The sequence below is a fragment of the Pimephales promelas genome, chromosome 4, assembly GCF_988280905.1.
Source record: "Pimephales promelas chromosome 4, fPimPro1.hap1.1, whole genome shotgun sequence".
Lineage (NCBI taxonomy): Eukaryota > Metazoa > Chordata > Actinopteri > Cypriniformes > Leuciscidae > Pimephales > Pimephales promelas.
In genome coordinates, this window is record NC_142772.1 from 48,454,622 (window position 1) to 48,473,641 (window position 19,020).

General features: G+C 37.0%; 1 protein-coding gene across 3 annotated transcripts in view; it reads right to left on the minus strand.

The window, feature by feature from the left end:
- mtmr4 (myotubularin related protein 4) overlaps nt 1-18,893 on the minus strand; it is a 73,420-nt gene extending 54,527 nt beyond the window's left edge. Inside the window, exons 1-2 of one of the 3 annotated variants that reach the window (XM_089130646.1) lie at nt 18,759-18,893; nt 7,077-7,183 (exon numbers count right to left, since the gene is read on the minus strand). In XM_089130646.1, coding sequence (XP_088986772.1) covers nt 7,077-7,079 — 3 coding nt within the window. In that variant the 5' untranslated portion in view covers nt 7,080-7,183; nt 18,759-18,893. Of the gene's footprint in view, nt 1-7,076; nt 7,184-7,799; nt 8,002-18,758 lie in introns of those variants that run through there. The other 2 variants (XM_089130648.1, XM_089130647.1) reach the window with 2 other exon arrangements.
- Nucleotides 18,894-19,020: the final 127 nt, after the last annotated feature.

The following is a 19,020-nucleotide window of genomic DNA, read 5'->3' on the forward strand; positions in this document are numbered from 1 at the left end:
ATAGATGGAACACCCGATAGACAGAAGGATAGAATGAGCAATAGACGGAACAACCGATAGATAGAAGGATAGAATTAGCGATAGATGGAACGACCGATAGATAGAAGGATAGAATTAGCGATAGATGGAACGACCAATAGATAGAAGGATAGAATTAGCGATAGATGGAACGACCAATAGATAGAAGGATAGAATTAGCAATAGAAGGAACGACCGATAGACAAAAGGATAGAATTAGCGATAAATGAAACGACCAATAGATAGAAGGATAGAATGAGTGATAAATGGAACGACCAATAGATAGAAGGATAGAATGAGCAATAGATGGAACGAACGATAGATAGAAGGATAGAATTAGCGATAGATGGAATGACCAATAGATGGAACACCCGATAGACAGAAGGATAGAATGAGCGATAGAAGGAACGACCAATAGATAGAAGGATAGAATTAGCGATAGAAGGAACGACCGATAGAAAAAAGGACAGAATTAGCGATAAATGAAACGACCAATAGATAGAAGGATAGAATGAGCGATAAATGGAACGACCGATAGATAAGAGGATAGAATGAGAGATAAATGGAACGACCGATAGATAGAAGGATAGAATGAGAGATAAATGGAACATCCGATAGATAGAAGGATAGAATGAGAGATAAATGGAACAACCGATAGATAGAAGGATAGAATGAGTGATAAATGGAACGACCGATAGATAGAAGGATAGAATGAGAGATAAATGGAACAACCGATAGATAGAAGGATAGAATGAGAGATAAATGGAACATCCGATAGATAGAAGGATAGAATGAGAGATAAATGGAACATCCGATAGATAGAAGGATAGAATGAGAGATAAATGGAACAACCGATAGATAGAAGGATAGAATGAGAGATAAATGGAACATCCGATAGATAGAAGGATAGAATGAGAGATAAATGGAACGACCGATAGATAGAAGGATAGAATGAGAGATAAATGGAACATCCGATAGATAGAAGGATAGAATGAGAGATAAATGGAACAACCGATAGATAGAAGGATAGAATTAGCGATAGATGGAATGACCAATAGATGGAACACCCGATAGACAGACGGATAGAATGAGAGATAGATGGAACGACCAATAGCACAGATGGACCGATGGAACGCCCGATAGATAGAAGGATAGAATGAGCGATACATGGAACGACCAATAGGTAGAATGATAGAATTAGTGATAGATGGAACGACCAACACCCGATAGATAGAAGGATCGAATGAGCAATAGATGGAACGACCAATAGCACAGATGGACCGATGGAATGACCGATAGATAGAAGGATAGAATGAGCGATAGATGGAACGACCAATAGTATGGACCGATGGAACGACCGATAGATAGAAGGATAGAATGAGCGATAGATGGAACGACCAATAGTATGGACCGATGGAATGACCGATAGATAGAAGGATAGAATGAGCGATAGATGGAACGACCGATAGTATGGACCGATGGAACGACCGATAGATAGGAGCGATAGATGGAACAACCGATAGAATGAAAGATGGAACAACTAATAGTACAACTGACATTAGAGTGAGAGATAAATAGAGAGATAAAATGACAGATGGTATGACCGTAAGACTGATGGAAGGAAAAACAGATAGAACGACTGATAGATGAAACGATAGAACGACCGATAGAACAGATGACATTCCATCTGAACTCTAGAACGACTGATAGAACATTAACAACCAACAGATAGAATGATACAGAACGGCAGATTGATAGACAGATCTGTTCTCATCTCTCAGTCACCAGTACTTCCATGGAAATGTTCATTGAGCGAATGATTCCAGTTCACCTGTATTTACTGGTTTCACTCCAGAGCGGTCACAGTCTTAATGGGCCATAAAACATCCCAGCCTGTATTTTATATTACCCAGATACTCTGTAATGTTTCCATTCGGCGCGCAGGTGAGCTCACGCGGGACGGTTTCACAGAGGCGTGTTCAGCCCCACCTTCACACAGACAAAAACAAGGTAAAAGATCCTGTTTCTCATCTCGCACCACACAATAACATCATCACCCTACACTGATTACATCAGCTCACAGTCTGAAAGAAAACATATTTTACACAATCTGTTTCCTCAACGGAAAACGCTCATGAGAATCATTTTACGACGACAACAAAAAACTCCAGTCCCAAGAGAACAGAATATCAGAACATCTTTGCAACACAATTAACCCTCAAGATTCGATACTGAACTCACAATACCATATTATTGCGATTCTCCAAGATATTAGCTAACAAATTTGACTGTTGATTAAAATGCTTAATTTGGCTTTACATTGTGTGTGTAAATGAATAGACTTGGACTCCCAAAGCACAGGACAATAGAGACACCAGCATAACAATATTCATGATTCTGATGCTGAAAATACTGAATTATTTTAGACAAACATGCTAGCACTGTTTTTACTGGTAATATTAAATATTTAAGATTATCAGGCCCCACAAACGGATACCTCGGGATTTAGCAATAAGCTTTGTATTAGTAAAAAACGTGTAGTATTTTCGAATTACCGTGCTTTCCATCCTGAGACGAGAGATTTAGGCCCATGTATTTTTGTCTGGAAGAGGCTAAAGACCCGCATGTCCTCAACCCGCCCATAGAGGGCGATCTCACTCACAGAATGAACACATAGTGTCGGCCATCTTGTTTTGGAAGCTAAGCTAACAGGCTCTTGTTCTGTGGAGAAAGCCGGGGTTACCATCCTATTTTTCCGTCGATGTCCGGGATTCAGCTTTTGCAGTCGCCATTCATTGTTTACATGCACAGCTTTTGTTTCAATCTAACTGAATTAAAAAAAATAATATTTCACATATCAAAACAGGCCAGTTTTACAAAGTCTGGTCCCCATATCTGGACGCTTTGGAACCTTCTCTTCGCCCTATTTTATTACAAGGAACATTGTAACTTTCTGGACTTTTAAACTTATTTTGTCACTCTCTTTATCTTTTGTAATTGTTATTTTATGCATGTTATACATTATCTAATGTTGTTGCTATTTATTTTATTGTATTACACAAATCTGCCTTATTGTACGGTCCCGTTTTATATAAAAATCTGAGTTTTTATTTTATTTTTATTTTATTTATTTATTTTATTATTTTTTTTTTTGGGGGGGCGTGGTTGATGTTTTGTTATATTTGTATTATATGAAAATAAAATTTCAATAAAAAAAAGTAAAAAAATAATTCGCATTTCACAATACTTATTGATGCATTTTTGTATTGCGATACCTATTAAACTGGTCGCAACGGGCCAGTGAGAACCATTGACCATCTCCACTCAACCAGAACACAAAACCGGTATCAGGCCCAGTTTTCCCATACGCTCACACACACACACACCAATTAGTTATTAGAAAAACTAAAGGGCGTGGTTCTGGTCCGGTTGCAATGAGACACCAGCACGGCTTCTACTGAGAGTGTATGAGCAGCTCTTGGCACGAGCTCAGCTGTGCAGTGCAGCACACTCGCAAACACAGAGGTTTACAACCGGGCGCAAGGAAAATGAGGCACAAGCCTTGCTTTGTTTACGGACCGCACTAAGTGTTTAATGAGCGCCGAGGGGACCCGTTCACTCGCTCGGAGCGCCACATCCTTCATAATGGAAAAAACAACTAGAGAAACTGTGAATAAAGTTAAATCACGAGTCCAAAAAACATCCACAAGTACTTGAGTTCCTCAAGCCGAATGATTTATGATGTTCAGTTCTGGTGACACCACACTGAAAACACCTTTCCTACACAGGGATCTGAAGAAGCAATCAAACACTACTGTTGGTTTATCCTCAGGTGACCCTCACAAAACAGACCAAAATGTCATTGTACTAACATAAATCAGAGAGAAAAAAAAACGTGTGATTGTATTAAAACACTATGCAGATTTCATAAAACACTGCTAATAAACATGTTTAACCCTCTTGTGTTTTTCACGTGTGGGTCAATGAATTGAATGTACTATATTTCAGCTTGATAATGTCTGTTTTTTTATAATATTTTTTATTTTTAGGGGATTGTATTTTTAGCATTGACCTGAAAAATTAATTTCCAACTTAAACTGTGGTTGAATCAATGCTCTAGAGAAACAGACTTAGCCCCTTACCTGTTTTGATAATTGACATTAAAATGCACTATACAAACTTAAATGGTTGTAATTCAAGAATGCTTTGGAATATATACCCAAGTTTGGTCTTGTTTTAAAGAAAACAATCAGCAGATTATTACTGAAGTGAAAGCACTTCAAAAAATTAAAGTATGAAAAAGTTATAGAAGTTATAATTTACAGTAAATCAAACAAATAAATAAATATTTTACTATAAAATGAAAGCTATATATCTAACCAAGTTGTGTTCCAAATTTAAAGTTGATATCACAAATTTTGAAGTTCCCATGAGATTTTGTTTAGGCGTTATACCAAAAATAGCCACCGGGTGCCATTGAATTCCATTGAATTTAATTGTTTGCATTCTGCCATAACAAATTAATAAATTTCTATCAAAATATCACTTCTGTAACTAAATATGGAACCTTGAGACTCAGACCTTTCTGACAATATGTGTTTTGTCAAGATTAGAAAAGGTTTTGATAATAAATTATGAAAGATGATGCCCAAAAGGGGAGGGGCCTAATAAAAAAAAATACAGTTTCTATGGTAACGAAACGTCCAATTTCAAAACGGTTTTCACAGGATGAATTCTGAGTTCGTAAGCTTTCAAATGATACCTAATTTATGATAACTACTAAAATATGTGGTATAATAATACATTTATATATATATATATATATATATATATATATATATATATATATATATATTTTTTTTTTTTTTTTTTTTTAAGAGGACTTCTTACCTTACTTTTTAAAATATAATTTTATCTTTTTTTATTGACAAATACTAATTATGTTTTATTATGAACTTTTAGCACTAAAAAGAAAAAACAAAGTTTTAATTATTAAAAGTGTGCGCGTCGACTTTTTGTGACAAAGATCAGAAACTCCTGTAATGACGTTGATTTTTTTGAAGCGCACTCTTGTCATAAATTCATATATTACTGTTCATTCATAATTTGTAAGTAAGAAACAGCACTAAAATATCTATTTAGGAGTCTTAGACCTTTCCAACGATATATAGTTTGTCATGACTAGATTAGGATTTAATAGTAATATAGTGAAGTAAATTTAGATTTCCCGTATACGGGCAAGTCACAGTTAAGGGGTTAAGTTGGCCCTGAAGTCTATCATGGCTTTATACAAGAGAATTGTTCATGGTTTTAGGACCAAAGGGACTTTCACATCGAGGAACCTTTACATAGTTCCTAAAACTATTGGCGGAAGTACTCCAATTTTGTCATGTTCGAACCGCAGGAAAGATTTTAGTTCTAGGAACTCTTTTGGAGGAACTAAATTAGCTCGGGTCTAAACCAGCACTATAAGAACTAACAGTGATGTTAGTGTTCCCTGATTGGCCAAAAAGTGGTAATATAGAAATGTATGTCCAAATATGTCAGCGTTTAAGAGCAGACGTGTACAGGTATCAGTATTCTTCCACATTTCTTCAAACATGTGCATGCAAACATCAAAGACCTTCCCAACATCTGTTCACTCCAGCATGGGGGTTTATGGGGAAGAGTAGAAAGTGAAAAACAGGAAGAGAACGGAAAGCAAGCCATCATAGCCGCTAATAACGCGGGGTCAGACTTGAGTCCAAAACACAACATGCAATCTGAAGAGACACACATCAGTCTTCACTGCGCTCTGATCTGCCAATAAAGGAAGGGTTGTTTCATAAAGGTGACAGATGTTTTGGCTTGAACTTGCAGCCCAAAGGCATTTCTTTCCCTTTCGTTCCCATCTGCCCCGGCCCGCGGAGGCCACAGCGCCAAGGCATGCGTGGATCTGATGCACACAAAATGTACCAAACCAAATTAACTGTAGGTTTATCCTCGGGTGACCCTTGGAAATGTGCAACAGCTCACAAAAAGAGACCAAAATGTCATATTACCAACCTAAATCTGAGGAAAAAGACACTCCGCAGACTTCATGATGATGGACTTGTGTCGAAACGCTGCTTCTTGCGTTTTTCACGTGTGGGTCAAATTACCGAATTTATTTATTTTTTGTCGTCAATGAAATTAATGTACTATATTTTAGTTCGATAATGTTTTTATGTAATATTTTGTATTTTTAGGGGATTTTTTTTATACAAAATTATATTTACACTCTATTTATAATCCATTAATTCTCTTTTTGAGCATTAATCTTGAACAACAGATTTAAGTTTGATCTCTTTTTTTCTTCAAAGACAAAACTTGGCAGATTATTGCAGATGTGAAAAAAAGTTTTTAAAAAGTGAACTTAAAAGTAACAATTTTGCGGTGCATTATGAAAAACACACAAAAACACACACAAAAAACATGCTGGGTTGTTTCAACCCAAATTTTGGTCAAATATGGACAAACTCAAAAAAAAAATAATAATAATAATTTAATTACATTTTTAACCCAACATTTGGGTTTGTCCATATTTGACCCAAATTTGGGTTGAAACAACCCATCATTTTTTAGAATGTACCATTTTCAATTTTGTTATGAAATTATTATTGTCAAAATCACGTTTTATTCTAACACTGCAAGCAAATCAAAGCCATTAATCTAAACAAGTCTTCAAAATTTCAGCTTGATATCTTCAATGAGCTTTCAAGGAGATTTTGTTTGGCCTCAGTACCAAAAGTTTCCACTAGACTAAATGAATCTCTCATTTATTTCCATGAGAAGTGTGACTATTATTAACAGGAAGATTTAATCTTTTCCAATCATGTCCATGATTTTTTTTGTGTGTGTGTTAAAAAAAAAACAAGTGCCAAAAAAAAAAAAAAAAAAAAAGTACAATTTTTCCGTGACCAAAAGAGCTCTAGACGAGAGAGGGGATTTTTTTTTCTCTTTGCAAGTTTTTTTCTTTAACTTGCACCTCATAAGGTGTGTGTTTGCGTCGCTGTTCTTTTGACATTCACATCACTCACCATTTTCTCGGCAGGTGTGCTTTTCTTTAGTCTCGACTGCTTAGCGCCAGCTCTCCTCTCCACGACGGGTCTCGCACCTCACAGCGACAGCTCACGAGACACGCAGTCTGGAAGAAAGAAGAGCACAAGTCAAAACGCAGCTCAACAGCCTCAGTGAGGTCAAATAGGGTTTGTCCAAATCGTCTCTTCAATGGGGTTATGATGACAGAACTATAAACATTGGCACTTGTTTTAAAATGCAATTTATCCCTGGGATGAAAGCTGAATTTTCAGCATCATTACTCCAGTCTTCAGTGTCACATGACCCTTCAGAAATTACATTTAAAACCAGTCCATTGAGTCAAAGTTGTGCAGTTTTGCACATCTCTAGTATTAAGCGTGCATTTTATTTCTTGATTATTGCTCATCCGAGCAGAAAGCACACACACACATCAGTGTTAATATTAGCGATCAGTTCTGCTCCGATCGAAAGCCTTTCGCAACCCTTTCTGAGGAATGTTCAGCATTTGACGTTTTTCCTGCTCAATACTTGCAAAATTCAATAGAATAGAAGTCAAAGTTGACAGGCCTGAACATGCACATATAGGACAAGAAACACACAGGTTATTAGTGCAGTCCGTCACGGTCACATGCTCTAAAACACAACACACACACACCCGTGTGAGCACAAACAAAAGTTAAATCATGTGATTTAATCATGTGTGTGTGCGTGCATGTACACACCCATGGCAACACATGCTGCGTTGAGTTGCTCACCCGCGCCGCTCTCACCCGCTGACACACACAACCTTGATCTCCGGCTACAAGCTGACTAATAGGATGAGCTTTGATTTACAGGAAAAGGAAAGTAAAATACTCCACAGGTGCTCATGGGAACACACAACCACCGATTCTCTGCCGTTTCCTTCCAAAAAGCCCAATTCCACTAAAAATAAACAATAACAAATTAAAATTCTGTAAAGAAAGTCATGTTTCAGACCACCATTTCAAAGTATTTGTGTGGAAATGTGCATCTGATATTGATGTTACCAATGCCATGGCAATTTAAAGCCTTTTTTGACCATGCCAAAAAGCAATTCGAATCTTGAGTTGATTAATATAGCTGTCATGGAGTAGCATAATAAGATGTCAGCTGTTTTTGCAAATTAAAAACAGATTTTAAATCACTTATTTGTGAAGACAACTTAACGTGTACTGAAAAACAGGCAATTGTTTGCTTAAGATGACTTGTTACAGTGTAATTATATGTTTAAGTAATATTAATTAACTACATTATTCAGGTTTAGGATTATGTTTGTTGTAGGGTTAGTTCCATGTAATTATGCATAGATTAGTAACAACATGCAACATATGTAACAAGGACACTGTAAAATAAGTGTTACCAAAAAAATGTTTTAAATGTGGGGCAGGGTGGACTCAGTTAAAGTTGACTGGGCAAGAAAAATCTACTAGTTTCAAACATGACAGCTCTATGAATGCAAGAGGGCAGCCTTTACTCTCAATGCTACAGAGATTCATTTAAAACACACCCCTCCACACACACACACAAAGAGAGACAGCACAAACTCTCGTATGAGACACATACTTGACAGTTCTCGCATTCATCCCTTCATCTATTGCATTTTAAAAGAGAAGAGAAACTTTTAAACGGCGCGTCTGAGGCGACATTGTATCACTGCACACGCGGACACATTGTATCACTGCCCACTGACGCGTCGTAGCGGTTTGTCGAACGTTCCAAAACTTCAGAACCCGCTACAAATGTAACATTCCACGCGCGCGCAACAGTGTGTCAGAGTGAGACAGAAGCTCGAGACACGAGAAAAGAAGTTCAGCTCTTACCTGAGCAAGTCTCTCTGTGTGTGTGTGTGTGTGTGTGTGTGTGTGTGTGGACACAAACTCCTAGATTTCATGCCACGATCACGCCTATCACACACACACACACAGAGAGAGAGAACCCGCGCGAAGTGGGCGGGGATTCGGCCGTGAAGTACGTGACAGCGCTGTTCCTCTTGTGCATAATATCTCAGCTACAGGCAAGTTTACATCGAATGTGTTCAAAACACACTCTGAAGGCATGTGCGCTCAGATTGCAGTGTGTTCTGCTGAGCGCGCACGTAAGAGAACACACACACGTTTTGTTTGCATGTACGCCCACATTTCACGATCACTATAGAGTCTCCGGACCCCTTCCGAGACCCCGCTCCTGTCTGTGTTTACACTGCACTGGACTGAACTGGATGCAACTGGAAAAGGAAGTCATTTAAGTGGAGTTACTTAGTTTAGCTGCATGGGTTTAATGGCTTTAGTGTTTCTATAGGCGACAGCCCCGCACAACATCATCAGATGCTTAAAATAAATGGTAAAAAGTTAAAACTGCAGAATGAAAGTCCACTATGCAAACAGATAAAACAGATTATGATTCATTAAAATGTATTAATGTACAGTAGGCAAGACATGAAGACTTTATCAGTGTATATTCTCCAAACTGGCAAATAAAATCTGATTGCAAGCTCAAAAACTACTTGTTATTTCAGTCTTTTCCAAGTCAATGTCAATCTGTGATATTTCAGGGTGTTCCAGTACAACCTTAAATTTATGAATCAGCGATAATCTGAGTTTAATCATTCAGCGTTTACTGCACTTATTATATTTATCAGTGTCATATACAAACTTCCTCATACTTCTCAAACACACCTCCTTCACAAAACACCATTTATGGAAGTAGCATACACTGCAGTCACTGACCGAACACTTTATGACGGGCGACTCACCTGTACATGTACATGACGGAGGAACTGAAAGGAAAGTGAAAGTGGGAGAATTTTCCTTTTTCTGTTTATATCCCACACAAATTCCCTAATAATTGTGTGGGACCACCATTTTCCGTGCAAATTTGTGCCAGTATATTTCACAGGTTTTCCGAATAACACAAGGACATTTTTTTTAAAAAGATTGATTTTGCACTTAATCATAAAACTCCCATCACATCTGAACCAGAGTTGCTGCCACACACACACACACTTCCAGAACAGCAAAGCCTTTGAGTAAATGGAGAGATCCGCATTCCCACAGACACACCCACTGTGGAGGAACACGGGTTTAAACTCGCCCGTCCTTATCTGACTTCACACAGCAACCCAACCATTTATCCATGCATTTCAGAAATCTCCAGTGATGGATTAAGACAAATGATTGAATATGGTCTTTTATGGCCAACTTTTTAATGCCTTCAAAAGTGACGAAGCCCATAATCCCACAAAATATATAAAGTTAAGTTTTAATTAATTAAGTACACAGACCCATTTATTTTGTCTCCACCCCTGATCCCTAACCCCACCCCTAATCCCACCCATCTCCACCCTCTGATCCCTAAACCCACTCATCTCCACCCTCTGATCCCTAACCCCACCCCTAATCCCACCCATCTCCACCCTCTGATCCCTAATCCCACCCTCTGATCCCTAACCCCACCCCTAATGCCACCCATCTCCACCCTCTGATCCCTAATCCCACCCTCTGATCCCTAACCCCACCCCTAATCCCACCCATCTCCACCCTGTGATCCCTAAACCCACTCATCTCCACCCTCTGATCCCTAATCCCACCCATCTCCACCCTCTGATCCCTAACCCCACCCCTAATCCCACTCATCTCTACCCTTTGATCCCTAATCCCACTTATCTCCAGCCCTGATCCCTAACCCCACCCCTAATCCCACCCATCTCCACCCTCTGATCCCTAAACCCACTCATCTCCACCCTCTGATCCCTAATCCCACCCTCTGATCCCTAACCCCACCCCTAATCCCACCCATCTCCACCCTGTGATCCCTAAACCCACTCATCTCCACCCTCTGATCCCTAATCCCACCCATCTCCACCCTCTGATCCCTAACCCCACCCCTAATCCCACTCATCTCCACTCTCTGATCCCTAATCCCACTCATCTCCACCCTCTGATCCCTAATCCCACTCATCTCTACCCTCTGATCCCTAATCCCACCCATCTCCACCCTCTGATCCTTAATCCCACCCCTCTCCACCCTCTGATCCTTAATCCCACTTATCTCCAGCCCTGATCCCTAACCCCACCCTAATCCCACCCTCTGATCCCTAACCCCACCCCTAATCCCACCCATCTCCACCCTCTGATCCCTAAACCCACTCATCTCCACCCTCTGATCCCTAACTCCACCCTAATCCCACCCTCTGATCCCTAACCCCACCCTAATCCCACTCATCTCCAGCCCTGATCCCTAACCCCACCCTAATCCCACCCTCTGATCCCTAACCCCACTCATCTCCACCCTCTAATCCCTAACCCCACCCTAATCCCACCCTCTGATCCCTAACCCCACCCTAATCCCACTCATCTCCAGCCCTGATCCCTAACCCCACCCGTCTCCGCCCCGATCCCTAACCCCACCCATCTCTGCCCCTGATCTCTAACCCCACCCATCTCCGCCCTTGATCCCTAACCCTACCCCTAATCCCACCCATCTCAACCCCCTGATCCCTAATCCCACCCATCTCCACCCCTTAGATCTGGATCTAACTCCGCCCCCTGGATCTCGTGTCCTGCATTGAGGTGCTATTGAAATAACCCGTCTGGTGTAACCAGGGAAACCAAGTTAGTGTTTGCAAAAATTTTAGATTTCAATTGTAAAACTAATTAAAATATAAACTATAACATATTAAAAATGTGTTATTTGGAGAGTGACCATGGTATAAGCAGGCTAATGCCCTTCAAGGCATGCATTGTTTAGGTATTAATGGACTTCGGCGGAGGAGGCAACCGTCCGACAATGGACACCTCATCGGGCATTAACCCTTATGATCCTTGCGACTGAAGTGAATCAATTAAAACTAACTTTAGCTGGACAATAACTTTATTCTAGAGCTGTCATAAAGCCGAAACAATCTCTGTTACTGTAATTTCCCATTTTCGCTGTAAAGCAGCTTTGGAACAATCTACATTGTTAAAAGCCCTATATAAATGAAGATGACTTGACAGTGCAGGATGAAACTATAAAATAGTTGCACATGAAGGAGTTAAGAGCAAAATCAAAAATGGCCAAAGTGAAAAATGTTTGCCTGCAGCTTTAGCTCAATCACGGAGGACATTTGGCAACACAACAATGCTGTGTTATTCCTGCTGATGCATTTATCCAGCGGTCAGTCCAAGAGAAGTATGAGCCCCGCTTGTGTTCATCAAAACACACACAATCCATAATCTGTTTCGGCCAAAACTAATGCATAGAGGGTTTTACATCTGACTCAACCACCTCGCTGACCTCAAGAGACTTTATCAAGCTGGATCTCAATACAAAACACACACACACACACACTATCGTCATCAACTGAGCTAATTCAGTTTACTGAAATCGCCTGTCAGGGAAAAATCAATTTCATGAGCCTGTGTTTAGCATAGATGACCATCTGATCTAATTTATTTTCCTTCAGATGAAAACTGCATCTGTGCAGATCTTATGAACACAAACTGGTGAGAGGAAAGCACAGGCAGGCCAATGCAAATACAGTAAAAACTTGTGCGTGTTAAACTCAAGAAAAATACATAAGAGCTGTGAACGGCATCAATGAGTCCTTAATTCTTAGTTCGTTACTTCTATTTTTCTAAGAAATTGGACTTTGGATTTTCTCCTGGCACATAATAAGTCAAATTGTAGCAATGTTTGGAAGCCCATAGAAGTGAAAATAATTGTTATGAGAAAGTTTCTCATTATTAAAAGAAAGTTTCTCATTATTACGAGATTTTAAGCCATTATTACTAGAAAGTTTCTCATTATTACTAGAAAGTTTCTCATTATTACTAGAAAGTTTCTCATTATTACTAGAAAGTTTCTCATTATTACGAGAAAGTTTCTCATTATTAAGATGTTAAGCCTTTGCTACTAAAGTTTCTCATTATTACGAGAAAGTTTCTCATTATTACTAGAAAGTTTCTCATTATTACAAGATGTTAAGCCATTGTTACTAAAGTTTCTCATTATTACGAGAAAGTTTCTCATTATTACTAGAAAGTTTCTAATTATTACGAGATTTTAAGCCATTATTACTAGAAAGTTTCTCATTATTACGAGAAAGTTTCTCATTATTACGAGAAAGTTTTTCATTATTACGAGAAAGTTTCTCATTATTACGAGAAAGTTTCTCATTATTACGAGATTTTTAGCCATTATTACTGGAAAGTTTCTCATTATTACAAGATGTTAAGCCTTTGCTACTAAAGTTTCTCATTATTACGAGAAAGTTTCTCATTATTACTAGAAAGTTTCTCATTATTACAAGATGTTAAGCCTTTGCTACTAAAGTTTCTCATTATTAAGAAGAAAGTTTCTCATTATTACGAGAAAGTTTCTCATTATTATTAGAAAGTTTCTCATTATTACAAGAAAGTTTCTCATTACGAGAAAGTTTCTCATTATTACAAGAAAGTTTCTCATTATTACTAGAAAGTTTCTCATTATTACGAGAAAGTTTCTCATTATTACTAGAAAGTTTCTCATTATTACAAGATGTTAAGCCATTGTTACTAAAGTTTCTCATTATTACGAGAAAGTTTCTCATTGTTACTAGAAAGTTTCTAATTATTACAAGAAAGTTTCTCATTACGAGAAAGTTTCTCATTATTACAAGAAAGTTTCTCATTATTACTAGAAAGTTTCTCATTATTACGAGAAAGTTTCTCATTATTACGAGAAAGTTTCTCATTATTACGAGAAAGTTTCTCATTATTACGAGAAAGTTTCTCATTATTACAAGAAAGTTTCTCATTATTACTAGAAAGTTTCTAATTATTACGAGAAAGTTTCTCATTATTACGAGAAAGTTTCTCATTATTACGAGAAAGTTTCTCATTATTACGAGATGTTAAGCCATTATTACTAAAGTTTCTCATTATTACGAGAAAGTTTCTCATTATTACTAGAAAGTTTCTCATTATTACAAGATGTTAAGCCTTTGCTACTAAAGTTTCTCATTATTAAGAAGAAAGTTTCTCATTATTACGAGAAAGTTTCTCATTATTATTAGAAAGTTTCTCATTATTACAAGATGTTAAGCCATTGTTACTAAAGTTTCTCATTATTACGAGAAAGTTTCTCATTGTTACTAGAAAGTTTCTAATTATTACAAGAAAGTTTCTCATTACGAGAAAGTTTCTCATTATTACAAGAAAGTTTCTCATTATTACTAGAAAGTTTCTCATTATTACGAGAAAGTTTCTCATTATTACGAGAAAGTTTCTCATTATTACGAGAAAGTTTCTCATTATTACGAGAAAGTTTCTCATTATTACAAGAAAGTTTCTCATTATTACTAGAAAGTTTCTAATTATTACGAGAAAGTTTCTCATTATTACGAGAAAGTTTCTCATTATTACGAGAAAGTTTCTCATTATTACGAGATGTTAAGCCATTATTACTAAAGTTTCTCATTATTACGAGAAAGTTTCTAATTATTACGAGATTTTAAGCCATTATTACTGGAAAGTTTCTCATTATTACGAGATGCTAAGCCATTATTACTAGAAAGTTTCTAATTATTACGAGATTTTAAGCCATTATTACTAGAAAGTTTCTCATTATTAAAAGAAAGTTTCTCATTATTAAAAGAAAGTTTCTCATTATTACGAGATGTTAAGCCACTATTTTACGAGAAAGTTTCTAATTATTACGAGATTTTAAGCCGTTATTACTAGAAAGTTTCTCATTATTACTAGAAAGTTTCTCATTATTAAGAGATGTTAAGCCATTATTACTAAAGTTTCTCATTATTACGAGAAAGTTTCTCATTATTACGAGATGTTAAGCCATTATTACGAGAAAGTTTCTCATTATTACGAGAAAGTTTCTCATTATTACTAGAAAGTTTCTAATTATTACGAGATGTTAAGCCATTATTACGAGAAAGTTTCTAATTATTAAGAGAAAGTTTCTCATTATTGCAAGATGTTAATTCACTATTACAAGAACGTTTCTAATTATTACGAGATTTTAAGCCATTATTACTGGAAAGTTTCTCATTATTACGAGATGTTAAGCCAGTATTACTAGAAAGTTTCTAATTATTACGAGATTTTAAGCCATTATTACTAGAAAGTTTCTCATTATTACGAGAAAATGTTTCTCATTATTACTAGAAAGTTTCTCATTATTACGAGAAAATGTTTCTCATTATTACTAGAAAGTTACTCATTATTACGAGATTAAGCCATTATTACTAGAAAGTTTCTCATTATTACGAGATTTTAAGCCATTATTACTAGAAAGTTTCTCATTATTACAAGAAAGTTTCTCATTATCACGAGATGTTAAGTCATTATTACGAGAAAGTTTCTCATTATAACGAGAAAGTTTCAAAGTGCAGGTTAATTAAAACTTTACAGTTATTGTCTCTGTGTAAACTACAAAAACAGGAATTTGTGGAAATGGTGACATCATGCACATGTGAATTATGTGTTGTGTTAGAAACAGTGTTTCTGTACAAAGAGACATCACATCGCCAACTACTGGCCGGACAGCAGAATACAGCGATTTTAGTCATTTTTCTGTAGTTTTTGTGGAAAAAACCCTGTTATTGTGTGCATGTGTGTGTTTTTGTCTCTAGGCAGAGTTAAATTTAAATTCTTCTTGTGACTTCAGTATCACTTCTCTATACCAAAGAAAATAAAGTTTCACTTCTAAATTCACCTAAAACTAAACATTGGAAAAAACAGAAGATATAAACAAGCTTGTCTACTACAAATAACCATTTCATAACCTCTAGGTTACATGTCAAAGTTATACAAGCACAAAACTGAAAGAGTTATCAATCAGCATAGTTCACTTTATCATTCCAAAGATATGAGGGAGTTACACATGTCAAAGTGCAAGCACATCCAAAACATCCAATAAAAGAGCGATAAATCAAGCATCCGCTCACGTTTATTTACAGATAGGATTGTGAAACGATTAATCGCATTCAAAATAAAACTTTGTGTACTGTTTACATAATATATGTATGTGTAGTGAGTATAATTATTTTGTATATATAAATACACACACACGCATGTAAATATTTGCATGTATTTACTTTATATATATTTATACAAAATCAATATACAAATATTTGATATATTAATAACAAATTTTTCAGATGTGTATTTATATATACAAAATAATTATACACATTATGTAAACGCAAACTTTTATTCTGGATCCGATTAATCGCGATTAATCGTTTCACAGCCCTACAAATTAACAATAATAATGATAAAAATATGGTAACACTTTCCAATGAGGTTCATTAGTTAACATGAACAATACTTCCACAGCATTATATTAAATTCATCAATTACTAATACAATATTAATGGTAATTATGGTTAGTTCATGTTAGTTAATAAACAATCCTTCTTGTAAATTGTTACCAATTAAATAATAAAAACTTCCAAAATAGAAACAGTGATGTATGACAGTTAAACTTAACCATAGGAAATGCATTTACATCACAAACACATGGTTTTGTATGTTTCATGTCCATTTGTGGGAATCTATCAGCCTGTTAACACACACTTTATCAGCAAAAATCACCCAAGCTCGGTCTGTAGCGCGAGTGCACGCATTTTCAAGACTTTTTAACCAGCTTACGGTTAACCGTTTCCTTGCCACCTGGTCACTCGCAGCTAAAACTGCAAGCTTTCTCACAGGAGAAGGATTATTAACAGCTGGATCAGAAACATACGGTCCCAGCAGGCTTCAGAGCGCTACATGAGTCGAGTCATGGCTCTATTTAAAGAGCAGACTGACCTGTAACACGAGCAGGAGCCATCAATTACACATTTCACCTACAGCAGGGAGACGGGCCACCGAGCCCGAGGAATGTGAACGGGATACGTCTGAATGGGTCAATCACTGATGCTCACTGGGAGATTTCTCAGATTAGAAATAACCCTTTGCAAGCACAATCTGCAGATGAACGGAGGTCTAACGGGCTTGGGGGCGACATGAGGGAAAGTCATTAATGACATAACTTTCATTTTTGGATGAACTAACCCTTTAAATTTTAAATACCACCAAACTTTTTGTGATCAACAGTTGTCAAACAAGCACTTTAGAATGACATCGGCTGGAAAAACGTCATTTCCGAACAAATTCGCACTCTTAAAACGCACAAATAATCATAACACTGATTTAACAAACCTTGAAGTTCACCCTTATATTAAATTAATATAGTATGCCAATATTATACCATCAAATGCATGAAACCTAGGGCTTCAAACACTGACAGGAGCGTTTTAAAGAGATTGACCTCTCTTTAAAAAGAGATTTAAAGAGAAGAGATTGACCCTCATGTTGTTTCAAACCTGTATGAACACACAAAAATATACATTTTAAACAATGTTTGGACAGTTGACAGTAGGCATTGATGTCCATAGTATTGCTTTTCAACTATTGAAGCGAATACCTACCGTCAACTGTCTTAAAATATATATTTTTATGTGTTCAACAGAGGAGAGAAACTCATACAGGTTTGTAAACAACACGAGGGTGAGTGAGTGATGACAAATTTTCATTTTTTGGTGAACTATCCCTTCAAATAGTACAAATATCATAATACAGATTAGGGATGCACGATATATCGGCCACATTATCGGTATCGGCCGATATATGATCATTTTCAAAGTTATCGATATCGGCCCAACAAGAACATTTAGGCGATATCTAAAAGTCGATAAATAATGTATTATATCCTTGAGCTGAGGCATTTTAGATGTGAACTGTTCAACATAATGCTTTTAAATTGCTTCAAATACGATTGAAATCACTTTAAAAAAGGAAAATCCAGTTAAAGTGCAAAATGTGCAGCGCAAGTCTGTCATATCGGCTACACAACATTAAAATAAGAACATCACAATTGTGTTTTTATCTTGGCTTTTAATGAAGAAAATCAAAAATTGTCTAAAAATTTGGATTTAGATTTATCGGCCAAAATATCGGTTATCAAATATAAAGAATTATCGGTTTCGGCCAAAATTGTCATATCGGTGCATCCCTAATACAGATGTAACAAACCTTGAGGTTAGACCTTAAAATAAATGAAAGATAGTGTATAACTATAAAATGTCAATATTATACAACGAAATGCATGCAAGTTTACCACAGTCACTTTTTTACAAGACGATTTAAAAGAATAAATGTAGTACTGTTACAATATTTTACATTTTTAAGGTAAATTGATCATGCATACTTGCTCTGCAATACCAATATTAAAATGTGATGCAAATGTTTCCCTTTTTTACACAGAAAAGACAAAAGCACTTTATTACACAACGCTTGTGCATTAGTTGGAACAGTGTGTGTACATTCATTAAATATTCAATAATGAAATAAAGTTTATCAACATAACTCTTCAAATGTAAGTTCACATCAGTTCACACCAGCTGGTGACCTTTGGTCTGTGTGTGTGAGAGTGTGTGTTTAGTAAGGGTGGAGGATTTTACTGCCTGTTAAACATCCAATGCATCCACATAAAAACACATGGCTGGCAAAGCCCACATAAAAACCTCGCTAAACCATGCGCGTTTAGTTTATACACTATTCAGCCTAACGTAACCGCGAACACATACAAGAAGAAACAAGTTAAACACACAGAAAATGAAATATGATCAAGATACTCACAGTGAAAGAATCAGCTGACACAACGGTGACTCAGTAGAGCGCACTACTTCCGCATTCACTTGCGATCGCCTATGCGTCAACCAATCACGATATACTATGGTTTACAGTTGGCCAATCGCGTGGCGGAATACGCGTACTAGACACACAACAGCCAATGGAGGGCTACGGTGGGTTAGCGGCTCTAACAACAGGGCGCCTGAATGCTGAGAACACACCCACACACGAACCAATCAGGGCGCGGCTGAGGCGGGGGGAGGGGTGA